At 39.5% G+C, this 16,167-nt stretch overlaps 2 protein-coding genes across 2 annotated transcripts in view; both read right to left on the bottom strand.

The window, feature by feature from the left end:
• LOC144978381 (uncharacterized) overlaps nt 1-15,829 on the bottom strand; it is a 28,645-nt gene extending 12,816 nt beyond the window's left edge. The window contains exons 1-4 of the mRNA XM_078924337.1: nt 15,680-15,829; nt 3,601-4,592; nt 2,355-2,552; nt 773-1,221 (exon numbers count right to left, since the gene is read on the bottom strand). Of these exons, the coding sequence (XP_078780463.1) occupies nt 773-1,221; nt 2,355-2,552; nt 3,601-4,534 (1,581 nt within the window). The 5' untranslated portion in view covers nt 4,535-4,592; nt 15,680-15,829. The remainder of the gene's footprint in view (nt 1-772; nt 1,222-2,354; nt 2,553-3,600; nt 4,593-15,679) is intronic.
• LOC144978952 (uncharacterized) lies at nt 14,081-14,752 on the bottom strand. The gene has a single exon (XM_078925572.1). It carries the CDS (start codon nt 14,750-14,752, stop codon nt 14,081-14,083), a length of 672 nt encoding a protein of 223 aa, XP_078781698.1.
• Nucleotides 15,830-16,167: the final 338 nt, after the last annotated feature.

The following is a 16,167-nucleotide window of genomic DNA, read 5'->3' on the forward strand; positions in this document are numbered from 1 at the left end:
ATGGGAGGGAATGTCAAATCACTCGATTTTTGTAGGAAGGATATATCTTTGTATTAAAAAAGAAATAAATGTCGCAAAATACTTAATATTTAGACCTGAAAAAAAAAAATGCTAATTTGTAAACAAAAATCCAAGATGGCGGTCATTACCATGGCAATCATATTGTAAACAATATTTTAAAATGTATTTTCCTCCATTTCTGACCATGGGCTTTTCGCTTAGCATGTTTATAATATTTATTTTCTATTTCTTTTTTTTAAATGTGGTCTCTTCACTGACCTCGTACCAAGTTCTACTTAACAAGAATTAGAAGCTTAAATGAGATTTGAAACCATTTGAAGTATAAAATAAACTTATATGGCATAATTCAATGCAAATCTTCAAAAAATGGTGTGAAAGATTTTAGTGAAAACCAGCGTTTCATGACAAGCTTAAAAGACGAATGTAGTACAAAATGTGACGCATCAGTTGATGTATCCCATGTGAACAGATCAAATGTAAGACAGAAAATTGACCTATGCATATAATTGTCACCTTTGAAAGACAATTTAAAATTCCTAGTATTAAGAGTTAACGTTCTGGTACTGCAATAACGATAAAGCCGGCAAAAGTCAAAACGCCCGTAGGCGATTATTATAATAACTAAAAAAAAACAGAATTTCTGGTGTCGTTGAACTTTCACTCATGCCTAAAGCTCCAAAAAGTTGAATGACATAAACCCTAAGACTAAGATCTTTAGAAATAAATGGATTTTTTTTTTTTTGAAACTCACCTTAGATCTGCCAATATTCTTTTCTGGTTTGTTCATCTTAAGCTCTTCCAATGCCTTTCGCTGACCATTCTTCTTACTGTTATTACCGTTGATGTTAGTGTTAGCATCTTGGCTTGTATTCAGAGTTAACGCTCCTTGAATTGATGTCAGAGATGATGATGCTGTCGAAGATGATGGCAACGAAGAGGACAGCAACAATGACGATGATGATGCTGATGTTGAGGAGGAGGATGCTGCCGCTGATATAGATGTTGATGCAGCAATGCGACTACATGTCTGGAGATAGGTGGGGACTCTCGGTGCCATGATGACAGGGAGAGGGGTGAGGGAAGGGGATGAGAAGCAAGGGACATTCGAAATCAAACCTCTTGTTGTCGTGGCAGTCGATGTAGAACTGCCAACACCATTAGTTTTATTCGAGTCTGACACTTTAGACTGCTGATTTTGATCTGTTCAGAAAAAAATAAAATAAGGTTAAATATCAAATCATAAGAAAAATAATACTGGTAGATACTTTGGTCTTTGGTAAACATTCATTTGGCACTCCAGCAGTGAGCTGATAAATGACCTCGTGGCTGTGACCCGAATTTTTTAAACTTTTGAGTGATGGATCTCAGAAAACGTTCCATATATTTTTTGTTTATGGATGGATTTTAATGATTTATGTCTTATTTTCTTCAAGAGACTGATGTTGTTTATTTTTAAATCAAGGCCAATTTAGTATATCTTTTGATTGTGGATAAAATAGGGTATAATTTAGCTTTGCATAATTAAAAAATTAGAAATTTGTAAATCAAAATTTCAGTGGTGGCACATGATTTAACATCTTAACATTTTAATAAAATTAAATTCAGGGCAAAGCTGTGTACCGCCTCCAAGAATTCGTTCCAGCAAAATCCTTACTCAAATCTTAACGGCCATTATAAGCCAGTTTTGAAATCCAAATGGTGGTTATTCCCAGAAACGCAACAGTTTCAGGTCACAAAGTCAGTCAGTAAATAACAAAGGCAAATAGAAGACCATTTTTTCAGTCTTTAAACTAACATAACTTTTCTTCTGCTTAACTGATTTTCACAATATTGGTACCATTAGATTCGTGTTGAAAAGCACTTAATAATGATATAGGTTTCATTGAGCTCAATCCAATTTGAATTTGTTACCAAAGTACCTAATACTGGTAAACTGAAAACTGCTTGATAGTGTTTGTGAGTTTTATATCAAATTGTACTATTTATTGTATCTGAAAAATGGAAGATGGCGGAATTGTCTGATTTTATAAGATCAAGAACAAGTAGGAAGTGACTTACGCTTAAAACTAAGAGCAGGGGTTGATATTGAATTGAAGTGAACTCCGCTATCCTTAATATAACTGGGAGTGAAAGGAGGAGTTGAGATTGAGAAGAACTACACTTACCTTTACAACTGGGAGTGAGAGGAGTTGATGGTGAATTGTAGTGAACTACGCTTACCATTACAGCTGGGAGTGAGAGAAGTTGCTGTTGAATTGTTGTGAACAACGCTTACCATTACAACAGGGAGTGAAGGGAAGAGTTGAGACTGAATGGAAGTGAATCATGCTTACCTTTACAACCAGGAGTAGGAGGAGAACTAAGCAGTGGTTTGACGCTGTCTCCAATGGAGAATCCCTTCAGCCACTGGACAGACCTCAGAGAGGAATTGGGCGAGCTCTCTCCCTCACCACTATCATTGCCTTCCTTTGGATCTTCTGACATTCCACCACTGTCATCAAGACTGTCCCAGTCCATAGCATTACACAAGTCTGAAGTAAAGAGAAAAGTAATAATAATAAATAATAATGCTGAAAACTTATATAGCGCTATAACTCCGAGACACCAGACTCTAGCGCTTTAAAAAAAGTAAAGAGAAAAGTAAAAAAGTTTGTTAATTTTAATGATTGGGGGAGTACCGGACTGTAATGACCCAAACTGAGTGATTGGGTAACCGGACTGGTTAAATATGGTGGAGAGTACTTTGTGACAGACAAGTGTCCTATCCAAATGGTAGAAAGCATTTGCTGTTGTCTGTTTCATGCTATAGAAACTGGGATAAACTCCAGCTGCATGGGCCTAACAGCTCTGAATCTGAATGACAACTTTTTCCCCCCAACAACATCAAAATCTTCACATTTGTTACAATATTCCTTTTTGGATTTTATCATTCAAAAAATTCAAGAAATTTTTTGGGGGAAAATCTGTTCAAAACATAATAATAATAATAATAATAATAATAATAATAATAATAATAATAATAATAATAATAATAATAATAATAATAATAATAATAATAATAATAATAATAATAATAATAATAATAATAATAATAATAATAATAATAATAATAATAATAATAATAATAAAGGGTGATGAAATATTTGTGCTCTGACTCCGAAAACATCAGATTCTATGCACTTAAATTACACTCAACTTTTTAAAGAATTTATCTTTTAGTTCACACAACCATTTCTTTTCTTAAACCTAAATAAGTGAGTTTTAATGTTAAGAAAACACCTATAGGTGTTATAGATAATATACATAATAATATTATACAAGTACTATTTTTAATCTTTGTATGGTAGTGATAGTTTAATAAAACTTCGTACATGCTAATTTTCCTTTGCATTGAGCAACTAAGATTTCTATCTCAATTTTGATAAAAATAAATTTTAATCATGATTAATTATTAAGTATTAATATTACAAAATATTATATCATATAAAATCATAAAGTTACTATTTTTAACTTTGCATGCTGGTGGCTCTTGTTAAGCGAACATTTAAAAATAGACAACAGACACCGATGACTTCTTACCTGTAAATCTTTCGTTAATCCCCTCACACCTAAATCGTTTTGGTGTTTCAGTCAAACAAGGAGTTGAAGTCTGAGGCCCTGCAGATTTGGATCTCCTTGGAGTTGAAGTAAAAAATGGGTTAATGGAAGCAGAGCTGGCATTGGAACTTGGCTCAAACTGGGACGGAGTGTAAAAACCAGAGTCAGGAGTAGTTGATAAGGTTGGTGTTTCAGGATCTGTTCCTGGCTGGGATGAAGTCAATGACAACGATGATACCACAACAGGGGAAAAGGGAAGGGATGAATTGGAACTTGATGCAAACGTTTGAGGTGTCATCTCCGTTATGGAGGAGATGTTGGTTGCTGTCGCTGTGCTTCTATGATTATGACATTGTATGAAAGATGAGGATGGTGGGGAGAAAGACTCGCTCTTTATGGGAAAACTAATACTTTTATGACGACCCAATTTTATACTTTTTTGACAACTTGCATCTTCATTCACTAGAATATTGTTACCATTTCCAGGTAGCAAACCTTGATCTGTCATCTTCCTATGTAGATTAATTCCATACTGAGGAAATGACTGATGAGTGTAATCCTTATTGAAAGAAGATGACCGAATCTCCCCTTTCCCGTCCTGCACCTTAACTGTATGCCCCATTGGAGATTGAGCTTTCAAGTTAGCAGCTGCCTTGTGGTGTGAATCAACAAAGAAACTCTGATGACTATAGAGAGTGTCATTGATATGAGAACTCAAACCCTCTGTTAGAATCCCAGCACTATCTTCTTCCATCCTGTCAGCATCTTCTCTTATTTTTTCTGAAGAAAGAATGCTATCTGTCTCAAAGTTATCCTCCCCACCCATTTTTTGCCAATCTTGAGGTTCTTGGATAACAAGAATATTGATGACTTTCTCTCCCATTGAATGTCCATTGCCGCTAGATTCCTCCATCATGATCGACTTCTTCAAGGCAGAGTCAGAGCTTTGAAGTTCCTGCAGCTGAGGTCATGATCTGGCAAAAGTTAAATAAATGAAAAAAGAAAAGAAAAAAAAGGCTTTGCACAGAAAGAAAAAAAAAAAAAAAAAAGAGAGAGAGAGAGAGAGAGAGAGAGAGAGAGAGAGAGAGAGAGAGAGAGAGAGAGAGAGAGAGAGAGAGAGATGTAACATAGTACAAAATCATGTATAAACAAAAGTGATTATATAACAGCTAAAAATTTTTTTAAAAAATGTTAAAACCAAACATGGAAGGTTTCAGGATCAAAACCTTTCTTCGCTCAAAAAAAACAACAAACAACAAAACAATGAAAAGATAAGTCTGGCCCCCCAGGAAAATGCGACCGATGCGGCCGCATAATTTGCCACTTACCGCAATGCGGCCGCATAATTCACCTTTTACCGCATAATTATGCAAAATGTGGTTTTTAGCGTGAATTTATGACCATTGTATGAAGAAAAATTAAACCGAAAAAATCCAACGATGTTCCCAAATACGTGACAGTACGACAGTGACTTCCCTTTAATTTTAACTCTCTCCTTACCAGCTATCTTTAGAATTTCCCCCGAAATTTCACACACACCCAGCACAAAATAGACTTTTCTTGCTCAAACAAGAAAGTGACATGTGAGCTCTACAACACAGTGATTAGCATTTATAGCTGTAACCAAAGCATTTCTTTAAATTTTGTGATGTACAAGAGAAATTATTTGAGGAAATTGTCGGTGGCATCGTAACGACCGTGACGATTTTCATATGGGTGGTAAGGAGAGGGTTAAAGGGAGGCTGTTCCAATACGATTCAATAGTCTGATGTCACGCCGCCCGGCAACGGCGGCCATCTTGGTTCTAAACAAAGAAAATCATTACTTTTTATTTTTCATGCTGGCTAGAACTTTTCATATGCCTTGTGATCAGAATGTGTAAAAGTCAAAACATGATCAAATTTATGTGGTTCTTTTTTCCTCTGGATACTCTTTATGCTCGCCGGAGAAATATTTCATACGGGCGTCCGCCATTGTTCCGATAGTTTAGAGCCAGTGTTACTAAGTTACCATCGTATTCCAAGTGTACGATTTGATTTGTCTTCTTGAGATCTACCCAAAACCAAGCGCCAAGCGATCACTGCCTTTCTCTCGCTAACAAGGCTAACGTGCGAGTTACGATCTGGATTCAAGTTTGATTCCTTTTAATAAAAGTTTTATCAATAATCAATACAAGACAACTTGACCAGAATGGATGCCTTCGTACATCGCGATGGGGCAGCGCCGCGTGCCAAAGCAAAATCAGCAACAAAGACACCAGTTACCGACCGTCACAAACAGTTTAAAAATGAAACATTTGTTAGTGCTTGTAAACTGTTTTGTAAGTCTTGCAACTTAGTGCTGGACCATATGAGAAAGTCTACAATTGACAATCACCTCAGCTCAGACTGTACCTGAGGAGGAGATCAAGAGGTACCCCCGGCAGCTTGGGCCCCTCGCGGTGAAGAACTCCATCACCTCTTCTGTTGACGTGCCACATTTTTGCCAAGTGGTACATATACACCACAATCAACAGCGCTGATGCTGAGCGCAGCTTTTCTTTTTACAATCTGATATTGTCAGACAACGTCTCTGCGACATCTAGCTTTTCTGTTCTACAACAAAAAATTAAGTTTTGAATTTGCGTTGTAGTTCTTAAATTTTGAATTGGTTAAATGTAAACAAAGCAATGGAAAAATTTAGACAGCGATTTAGCTGGTTCGGATAAGTAAGACACAGGGATGCCACCAGGCAAATTAAAAAAAGCCTGAAAACTTGGGCGGACGAGATACAAATCAACGTCAAGGGCTTTGTAGGGATTTGAAAAATATCAAATATGGAATATTGTTTCAGTACTTATTATTGCAATTGAGAGCAAATAACACACAAAAGAAAGGAGAGTTAACAGTTTTCTAATTGATAAAATAAGGTGCTAAAAAACAAAATATAGACAAATTAATATCAATAGCTATCAGGGGTGAGAATGACTCGTCACATAAAAGGAGAAAATTTTTCATTGTGAAGATCATGACCCACCCATGCAACTATAACCTATTCATTTAAACTTCACTCAAATTCACTGAGATTCGATCCAAAATTTGTCTCGCAGCAATTTCTGACACGACTCGGAGAATTTCAAAAGTTGAAAGTGTAATTAAATTTGGGGGTTGTAGTAGGGATGATGATGGTGGTGGTTGTAGTAGTAGTGGTGGTAGGGATGATGTGGTAGTGATTATAGTAGTACTGGTCGTATGGATGATTGTATGGTGGGGTTGTAGTAGCTGTGGTAGGAATGATGATGTAGTGGTAGTTGTAGTAGTAGTGGTGGTAGGGATGATGTGGTGTTATTTGTAGTAGTAGTGGCGCTAGGGATGATGGTGTGGTGGTGGTTGTAGTAGTGGTAGTAGGGTTGATGATGTGGTTGTAGTTGTAGTAGTAGTGGTGGTAGGGATGATGGTGTGGTGGTGTTGTAGTAGGAGTGGTGGTAGGGGTGATGATGTGGTGGTGATAGTAGTAGTAGTAGTAGTAGTAGTAGTAGTAGTAGTAGTAGTAGTAGTAGTAGTAGTAGTAGTAGTAGTAGTAGTAGTAGTAGTAGTAGTAGTAGTAGTCTTAGAGATGATGATGTGATGGTGGTTGTAGTAGTAGTGGTGGTAGGGATGATGATGATGTGGTGGTGGTTGTAGTAGTGGTGGTCTTTTAGAGATAATTGTGTGGTGGTGGTTGTAATAGTTGTGGTAGGAATGACGATGTGCTGGTAGTTGTAGTAGTACTGGTGGTAGGGATGATGTGGTGTTATTTGTAGTAGTAGTGTTGGTAGGGATGATGATGTGGTGGTGGTTGTAATAGTAGTGGTGGTAGAGATGATGTAGTGGTTTTGGTGAGTGTTTTTTTTTTCAGTGATAATAATAGCAATTTGTCAAAAAGGAGGAAAGTGTCTCCGTCTATCGGTCAAACGCAAGCAAAGTGTAGAAATAACAGGAACATAGTTTTGTATTGGTATTATGTAATATATTACTATTACTAGTATAAATCCATTCTTATCATTAAACATAAATTTAGTTCTTGTAAAGATTTAATGGATGGTTGCGCGAGAGAGAGAGAGAGAGAGAGAGAGAGAGAGAGAGAGAGAGAGAGAGAGAGAGAGAGAGAGAGAGAGAGAGAGAGAGAGAGAGAGAGAGAGAGAGAGAGAGAGAGAGAGAGACTATTGCACTGGTGTCAAAATATAAGACATAATGGTGATTTTGTGGTTTTGAGGGAAATGTTTGACATGGCAAATTCAGCGGAAAAATTCTGAGAAATTCTCAAAATCACTGTTTATTTATCAAATTTTTTTTAAAAAAAGGAGGAATTGTGATGGGGATGGACGGAGATAAACTACCATTTAGGTGCCCAAATATTCGACCGGCGGTGACAGCCCAAATTATTCACCCGGCGAAAAAGTTCCGGCTCAAATCTCGATGTTTTTCTTCTTCTTTAAAAAAAATGGAATAGTGACGACGGACAAAAACCGGAGGTTCCGGATTAAAAAACCGGATTTCCGGCTAAAACCGGAAGAGTGGCATCCCTGAAGACAGCGATTTATTAATTTTTTCTTGTTTTGCATAATTAGTAATTTCCCTTGCATAATTTGCCCTTTTCCCCCCCCCCCCCCCCCCCCCCCCCGCATAATTTGGGATATTTTTTTGCATATTTCCGGGGGGCTAGATAAGTACATCACTAAAAAACCAGACCTGATAGCAGAGAAATATACGGCAATTAATTGGGTTTTTTTTTTACTTCCTTCTTTATTTTGGGTTGTTCCTATGAGTATTAGCAATAAAAGTGGGATTTTAAAAAAATCATTATTATTGTTAGCCTAGGGATTATTTTTCTATTAGGAGAGGCAATTAACAGAAACTAGATAGTAGACAAATAAGTTTAAAATATTCTACGGAATTGTCAAACTAAGTTCTTAACATTAAAATGAAGTACTCAACACAAAGTAACAATATAACAATGCTACTACTTGTTTTCGAGATCAATGGTTATATAATGCTTGTTAATGTGTCGTAAAACTGTGCCAACAGTTCTTTTCAAATTATAAAACCAATAGCCATTGGAGATTAAATCTAAGGGAATTAATCCTATATAAGTCAGCTTCTTCTCAAATTCAGGTTGGTCGTTGCTATGTTGAAAAGGATAGGTGCAAGTACCGATCCTTGAGGGAGTCCATTCTTTTGTGATCTCCATCTGCTTTTCTTCCCATCCATTTCCACAAAAAAGCGACGGTTTGACATAAGGGATTTTATTATTGCAACGACTTTTGTGTTGCGAGTTACCCTAGAAACCTTCAGGAGCAGTTTCCTGCGATTTACCGTGTCATAGGCAGCTGTCAGGTCCACGAACACAGCCCTGTAATTTGTTTGTTCTCATAGCCATATTCGATGTATTGTGCTAAGTTCAGCAGTTGGTCACAGCATGATCTTCCAGGGCGGAAACCAGTTTGGTCAGGTGACAGATGTTCTTCTACTGTTTGGGAAATCCTGGCTAATATCATGCCGGGTTTGGAGTGTTCAAGAGCTGATTCCAATTCTTTGATGCAGAAAGGGTCTACTTCCTATTCACTCCCTTGGGCGATCTGTTCCATTTCCTTAAGTTTACCCTTTTCTCTGTATGTTGGTTTTCCATTTTTGATAAGCTGATTTGCTACATCATTTGGTGTCACAGCTGAAACCCTGGTTTGTTTGTAATTTTCTGTATTTAGTTTTTTCATTGTTGACCAGGCTTTCTTGCTGTTTGTGCTGGTTATCATTTCCTTCTTTCTGATTTTGTTTCGGCAATGGAAGTTATTAAGGTCTCACCATGTTGGACAGTTTCTTCAGCAAATGGATCTGTTTCGTAAGCCTCCACATATTTTTTATAAAGTTCCTTGCTAGCTTGCTGTAGGCATGGTATAAGGATTTCCTGCAGCCTCTAGGTATGTGTTTTTTGGCATTTCTCCAAACAAGCTTCTAGAACTGGTCTTAGTTTTTGGGAACTGGATCGATGTTATTGATGCTGTCGTTTATGTCTGACAAGAAATTTTCCCACTTTGCCTTCCGAAAATTGAATCTGGCTAGAGGTCCTACCTCAATGGTGATAAGTCTGTGCTGGGATATTGATATGGGGTTGCCGACAGATTTCTGATACCTGGTATCAAAAGTTAACGTTCCGGTGTTGGAAGTGATAAAACTGGCAAAGAGTCAAAATGCCAGCGGACGATTATCATAATAACTAAAAAAACGGAATTTCCGGCAAACTTTCTCCCATGATATCACTTGATATTAACTGATCTGGGACACATTCCCACTGACATTTTTTCAGATTATTTGGTATTTTTCACACTTAGTTTGGCATTTTGCATAAAATATTTCTGCCGACGTGATCAAACGTGTCTGTCAATTATAAAAAACCTAGACTTTTGATTATTGGCAGACACTGTCTGGCTTACAGCGAGAAAAATTTAGCGAGCTGTAGGGCCAATAAATAGAAATTTATCGATCAGCTAAATCCTTCATGTGCCGCGACTCAGCGAGTGACGTCTCTCTCCCGCCACCCAGGAGTAACACACACGCCTCTGTCTGCCTTTGTTCCGCTCGTGTCTTCACACACACCTCTCGTGTCTACCTGCACTTCTTTTGCCACTCGCTCTATTTCTTTGTATGCGTTGATTGGTCAGTCTTGCGATGATTAAGTTGGGCAACCTGATTTTAAAGAGATGCGTTGCACAAGCTGACGCCGTGGGTAAAGCCCTTGGCCAATTTGAGAGAAGAGGCTTGTGCGCACGCAGTGGTGTGTACATTTTAATTCAGATCAGCCCTATCGTGCCATTCCTCATTCATTGCAATTGTGGCTGCTCAAGCATACGCATCACTCGCACTCGTTCATATCGTATTATTTTTACTATTTTAGTACACTCGTACCAAGAGAAATCCCGAGACAACGATGGCTACCCCCCCCCCCCCCCCCCAAAAAACAAAAAACAAAACAAAAAAAAAAAACAAAACAAAATAAAAAAAACAAAAAAACAAAAACAAAATTAAAAAAAAAAAACAAAACAAACACTGAACCAAAGATAGTCCATTTCAAGGCTCATGTGTCACGTTAGTTTTATTGACATTCACAAGTGACAAGGGAGGTGTAGCGTGGTAAACGATAAATTGAACACAGTAGTTACTCAGAGTTCGTGCTGTTTATTTTCGAGTGAAAGTGAAAGTAGAAGTGAGTAAGACAAAGAGAAAGATACCACATTACAACGTTACGTAATTCACAATAAAAGAGTTCATCAGTGTATGTCGATGCGATGATCGCCACACAACTCCCCCCAGCACAGACATACACTGTCGTCCAGGTATTTGGGACGTCTCGTGCAACGTCCAGCCCGCGTAGTTGTCGTATCTGGTATTGGTTGGTTTGGGGCTTGGACGACTTCTGGTTCGTTCTCACTGGTTGGGTTTGGAGGTCGTCCACGCCTACGGTGGTCGGAAACAGGCACTGGTGTTGTCAGGTCAACATGAGCAGGTTTCAGACGATCGATAGATACATGCTCATGTCGTCCACCCACGTCGACGAGAAATGTCTTTGAGTTTTTTTCGATGACCTGAAAGGGTCCCGTGTAAGGACGGCCGAGCGGTCCACCGTGGGCGTCGTTCCGTAGAAACACATATTTGGCCTTGGTTAGACGATGAGGTACAAACGAGCTGGATTTGCCGTGTTGAGATGCTGGGTGATTGTTGTATGGATCTTTATTGAAGGTTTCTGTTCTCTTTTGTGCCAGGAATGTGTGCGCCGACCATGGGGAGGTGGTTTCCGAGACAAATTCCCCGGGAACGGTGAGTGGTTCACCATAAACGAGCTCTGCAACTGACACGCCGATGTCTTCTTTGGGAACTGTTCGGAGACCAAGCAAAACCCATGGCAGTTCGTCTAGCCAGTTTGGGTTTGTAAGGCGAGCTTTCAGGGATGTTTTCAATGTCCGATGGAACCTTTCAATCATCCCATTGGATTGTGGATGATATGCTGTCGTTCTATGGATGCGAGCGCCAAGGTGGAGCGATACTTCTGTCCAAAGAGAGGAAGTAAATTGTGGTCCGCGGTCTGATGTGATGTCTAGAGGTGTTCCAAACCTGGAGATCCAACCATGGACTAGAGCATTTGCGCAGTCTTTCGCTGTAGTACTCCGTAAAGGTACAATTTCAGGCCAACGGGTGTTCCGATCTATAATTGTGAAGAGATGAGTATACCCGTCAGATGGAGGCAAAGGGCCGACTAAATCGACATGAATGTGACTAAAACGTTTAGCGGGAACTTCAAATGTCTCAAGTGGGGCTTTGACATGTGTGCACCTTTGATCTCTGGCAAGGTAAACACTCGCTTGTCCATTTATTTATCTGTCTTCTCATGTCGGGCCATACAAATTTGTCGGCTATCAGCCTCCTTGTTGTATTCCTTCCGGGATGAGAAAGGTTATGTATGATGTCAAAAACAGATTTTCAGAAATTTTCGGGAACAATCGGGCGGGGTTTTCCTGTCGCTGTATCGCATTTAAGTATAGGTCCGTCTTCTGTGATTGGCATAGGGACTATGTTGAGGCTTGGGTAGGCGGTATGGTAGGGAGTTTGGTTTTCCTCGTCCATTTGGTCCTTTGCCATGGCAGCGTAGTCTATTCCGAGGGTAACGCTACTGATCCCAGCTCTAGACAGACAATCAGCTACTGTATTCGACTTTCCGGATATGTGGCGAATGTCCGTGGTGAATTGAGAAATGAAAGCAAGCTGTCGTTGTTGTCGGGCTGTCCAAGGATCAGTTGCCTTTGCCATTGCATCGGCGAGTGGTTTGTGATCGGTATAGGCAGTGAACTTTCTGCCTTCCAGGAGGAAACGGAAATGTCGGATGGCTAAATGTAAGGCAAGGAGTTCTCTGTCGTACGTGCTATATTTTTGCTCTGGTGGTCTTAGTTGGCGGCTGAAAAAACCTAGCGGTTGCCATTTACCGTCCACAAATTGTTGAAACACTGCCCCCACAGCCAGGTCGGACGCATCTGTTGACAGGGCAATAAGTGCTTCTACTTCGGGATGAGCCAACATGGTGATTTGAGCGAGTGCTGTTTTGCTGTCTTCGAAGGCTTTTGTCATTTCTTCAGTCCAAACCAGTTTATGAATTGGTTTCATGGCCTTCATCGATTGGTAGAGGGGGTGTAATAATTCTGCCGCGTGGGGAATGAACCGGTGATAGAAATTTATCATTCCTAGAAATTCTTGCAGGCCTTTTACAGTTGTCGGTTTTGGAAAATCGGTAATTGCATCCACTTTGTCTGGGTGGGGGATTGTTCCAGATTTCGTAACCCGATGTCCAAGAAAATCTATGGTGGTTACACCAAAGACACATTTCTCCAGGCGTATTACAAGGCCGAAATCGCTGAGTCGTTTAAAAACTGCTTTGAGGTGAAGTTTGTGTTCTTTTTCATTTTGGCTGGCTACAAGGATGTCGTCTAAATAGGCAAACGTGCAGCTCATATCCTGGAAGAGTGTATCCATCAGGCGTTGAAAGGCTTGTGCTGAATTCTTTAACCCGAAAGGCATCCTTAGGAATTCAAAAAGACCGAAAGGGGTAATGACAGCAGTTTTGGGCACATCGTCGGGATGGACGGGAATTTGGTGGTAACCGCGGACAAGATCTATCTTTGAAAAGATAGATTTTCCTGCCAATTGGGCGGTGAAATCGTGAATGTGAGGTATTGGGTAATGATCTGGAGTTGTTTTTTCGTTGAGGCGACGATAGTCTCCACAGGGGCGCCAACTGCCATTTGATTTGGGTACCATGTGTAGTGGTGATGCCCACGGGCTGCTTGATTTCCGAACAATGCCCATCTTTTCCATTTCACTAAATTCCTCTTTGGCTAGGAGTAGCTTCTCTGGTGTAAGTCGTCGGGCTCTGGCGAAGACGGGAGGGCCGGTGGTTGGAATATGATGGCGTATGCCATGTTTGACTTCCTCCGTGGAGAATGTTGGTTGTAGCAGCTCTGGAAATTCGTTCAGAATTCTTCGAAATGGATTAGACGTTGTTTCAATCATGGCTAATTCCTGTGTTTCAATCGTTTGGACTGAACATGGTGATGAAACATAAAAGTCTGCTTCAATGAGACGGCCCCGTCGTAAATCCACCAACAAGTTATGAGCACGTAAGAAGTCGGCGCCGAGAAGAGGATGTTTAACTTCTGCAATGATCAAGCGCGCTTGGTACACACGATCGTTGATTTTTAATGACACGTTGCGCGAGCCATATGTTTTAATAGTTGTTCCATTCGCTGCTTGAAGTGGTGGGTGTGGAGGGCAGGAATTTTTGTCACGCCAGGTCGCTGGGACGACGGACACTTGTGCACCGGTATCAACAAGAAAGTGTGAGCCTGAATGTTTATCTGTCACGAAAAGTTGCTTGTTACTACCAGGGCCAACGCTCGTGACGTTTAAAGTTGTTGACCCTGTCGATCGTTTCCCTGTTCTTTGTTGAGGCCGAATTTTTGACAAGGGGGCAGGCATTTCTTCGCATCTTTCCCATATTTCCTATGATACCAGCAGAGTGCAGATTGGGGTTCTGTTGGGGTTTTCTTTGTATATTTCTGTCTGATCTGGTGTACGTTGTCAAAATGTGTTGATATGGAGACAAAAAGCTGATCTGCATCTTGGGCCAAAAGTCTAGGATTTGTTTTAGAACTTGAGTTTGCAAGAGGTGCGCGGATGTAGTCGGGGAGCTGTTGCAAAAAAATGTGACGAAATAGGAAACAAGGTTCGTGGTTACCCAGGAGAGCAAGCATTTTGTCCATCAGCACCGACGGTTTGTTGTCGCCTAGCCCTTGTAAATTAAAAAGGGCTTGGGCTCTTTCTTCCTCTGTCATTTGGTAGGCCGAAAGTAAAAAGTTTTTAATAGTGTCATATTTGTTGTTTGTAGGAGGTGCGGTCAGGATTGACAGTGCGCGGTTTGCTGTGTCTGTGTCGAGTGCCGCAACAACATGATAATACTTCGTTTCATCTGCGAGTATTCCGCGAAGCGCAAAATGTGCCTCGGCTTGCGCGAACCATGCCACTGGGCTTGTGGACCAGAAAGTGGGTAGTTTAACAGCTACTGCCGCTAATTCCATATTTGTACTTGTTTGAAGTTAATAAATGGTTTGTGTTGAGGTGAAAAATACGTCTCACCTGTCGGGGTCACCAATGTAGCGTGGTAAATGATAAATTGAACACAGTAGTTACTCAGAGTTCGTGCTGTTTATTTTCGAGTGAAAGTGAAAGTAGAAGTGAGTAAGACAAAGAGAAAGATACCACATTACAACGTTACGTAATTCACATATAAAAGAGTTCATCAGTGTATGTCGATGCGATGATCGCCACAGAGGTAATCATGCATCATGTTTATTTTTGGGACATTTTCCTCTGCATTCCTACAGCGGGATTATTCTGCTAGGACCAAAAGTCCCCCAATAGGTATGCTCTACTGTATTATTATAAAATATATTATTTATTTTTGAAAATCGGAATTCGGAAATTTAGAGACAATGCCGGAATTGTAATAATAAAGGAAGAGTGAAAATAGGAACGATTATGCCAAAAGCGGAAGGGTTGGCAGGCATGCAAAACCCAAGAGGACAGTTGAGACTTAGACGCACCCAGTGGCACCATGCACCAGAGACTCTGGCAGAGACTGTTGACCAGTCAGCTAGACACATTATTTCAATTTCACCATTATAATTATAATTATGTGGACACGCCATCATTAATAAACTTCCATGCATTCTTATCTTGATAATAAATATAATTGAGACTTTACTATAAACTTTGTCGCCTTTACTTTCCCTAAAAATACTACCTTTGTGATTGTGAGAATAGTGAAGTAATATTCAATGAGTGAGAAGTGGAGTCGGAGTGTAGTTGAGTTGTAGAAGTAGAAGTCAATTTTTGAAGATATGAGAAATTGTTTCGACACTTCACACACTGCCATGCATATGCATGGCATCAATTTTTGATCAAACTATTAACACATAGTCAAAGTATTATCTCAAGAAAATTACCTAAAATTTTACAGGCACATATTTTTTCGAACCTTCCGAAATCTTTGTTGTTGTTTGAAGTTCGTGCCATTCATTTTTCATGTTTTCCCTTCTCTGTCTCGAATGTTGAAGAGAAAAACAGAGACATTACGAGACAAGAAGAAAGAAAACAAACAAATAGCGAAAGAGACGTTCATTACATGTTCACATTTTAAACTTCTCACCACCGACTGTCTTGTTGTGTATTGTTGGTGAAAATACATTGGTTTTATCGTGATGATAGCTTAGCAAAGAAGATAACAAACAATATTATGTTCATGGTTAATTTCAACTACATATTATTAATTAATAAGACGTATCAAGAGCAGACCATTTTTCAGCCTACGCAACGAATTCTAAATGTAATAATTATGGGTTGTCTAATTGTTGACTGTGCGGCCATTTCAAGCAATATCTTTTTATTTCTTTAAATTTTATTTTACGTGTATGAGAGGATGGAATAGCTTGAT

Source organism: Berghia stephanieae, chromosome 8 (assembly GCF_034508935.2).
Source record: "Berghia stephanieae isolate SIO BIC M18660-M18661 chromosome 8, UCSD_Bste_1.3, whole genome shotgun sequence".
NCBI classification, from domain to species: domain Eukaryota; kingdom Metazoa; phylum Mollusca; class Gastropoda; order Nudibranchia; family Aeolidiidae; genus Berghia; species Berghia stephanieae.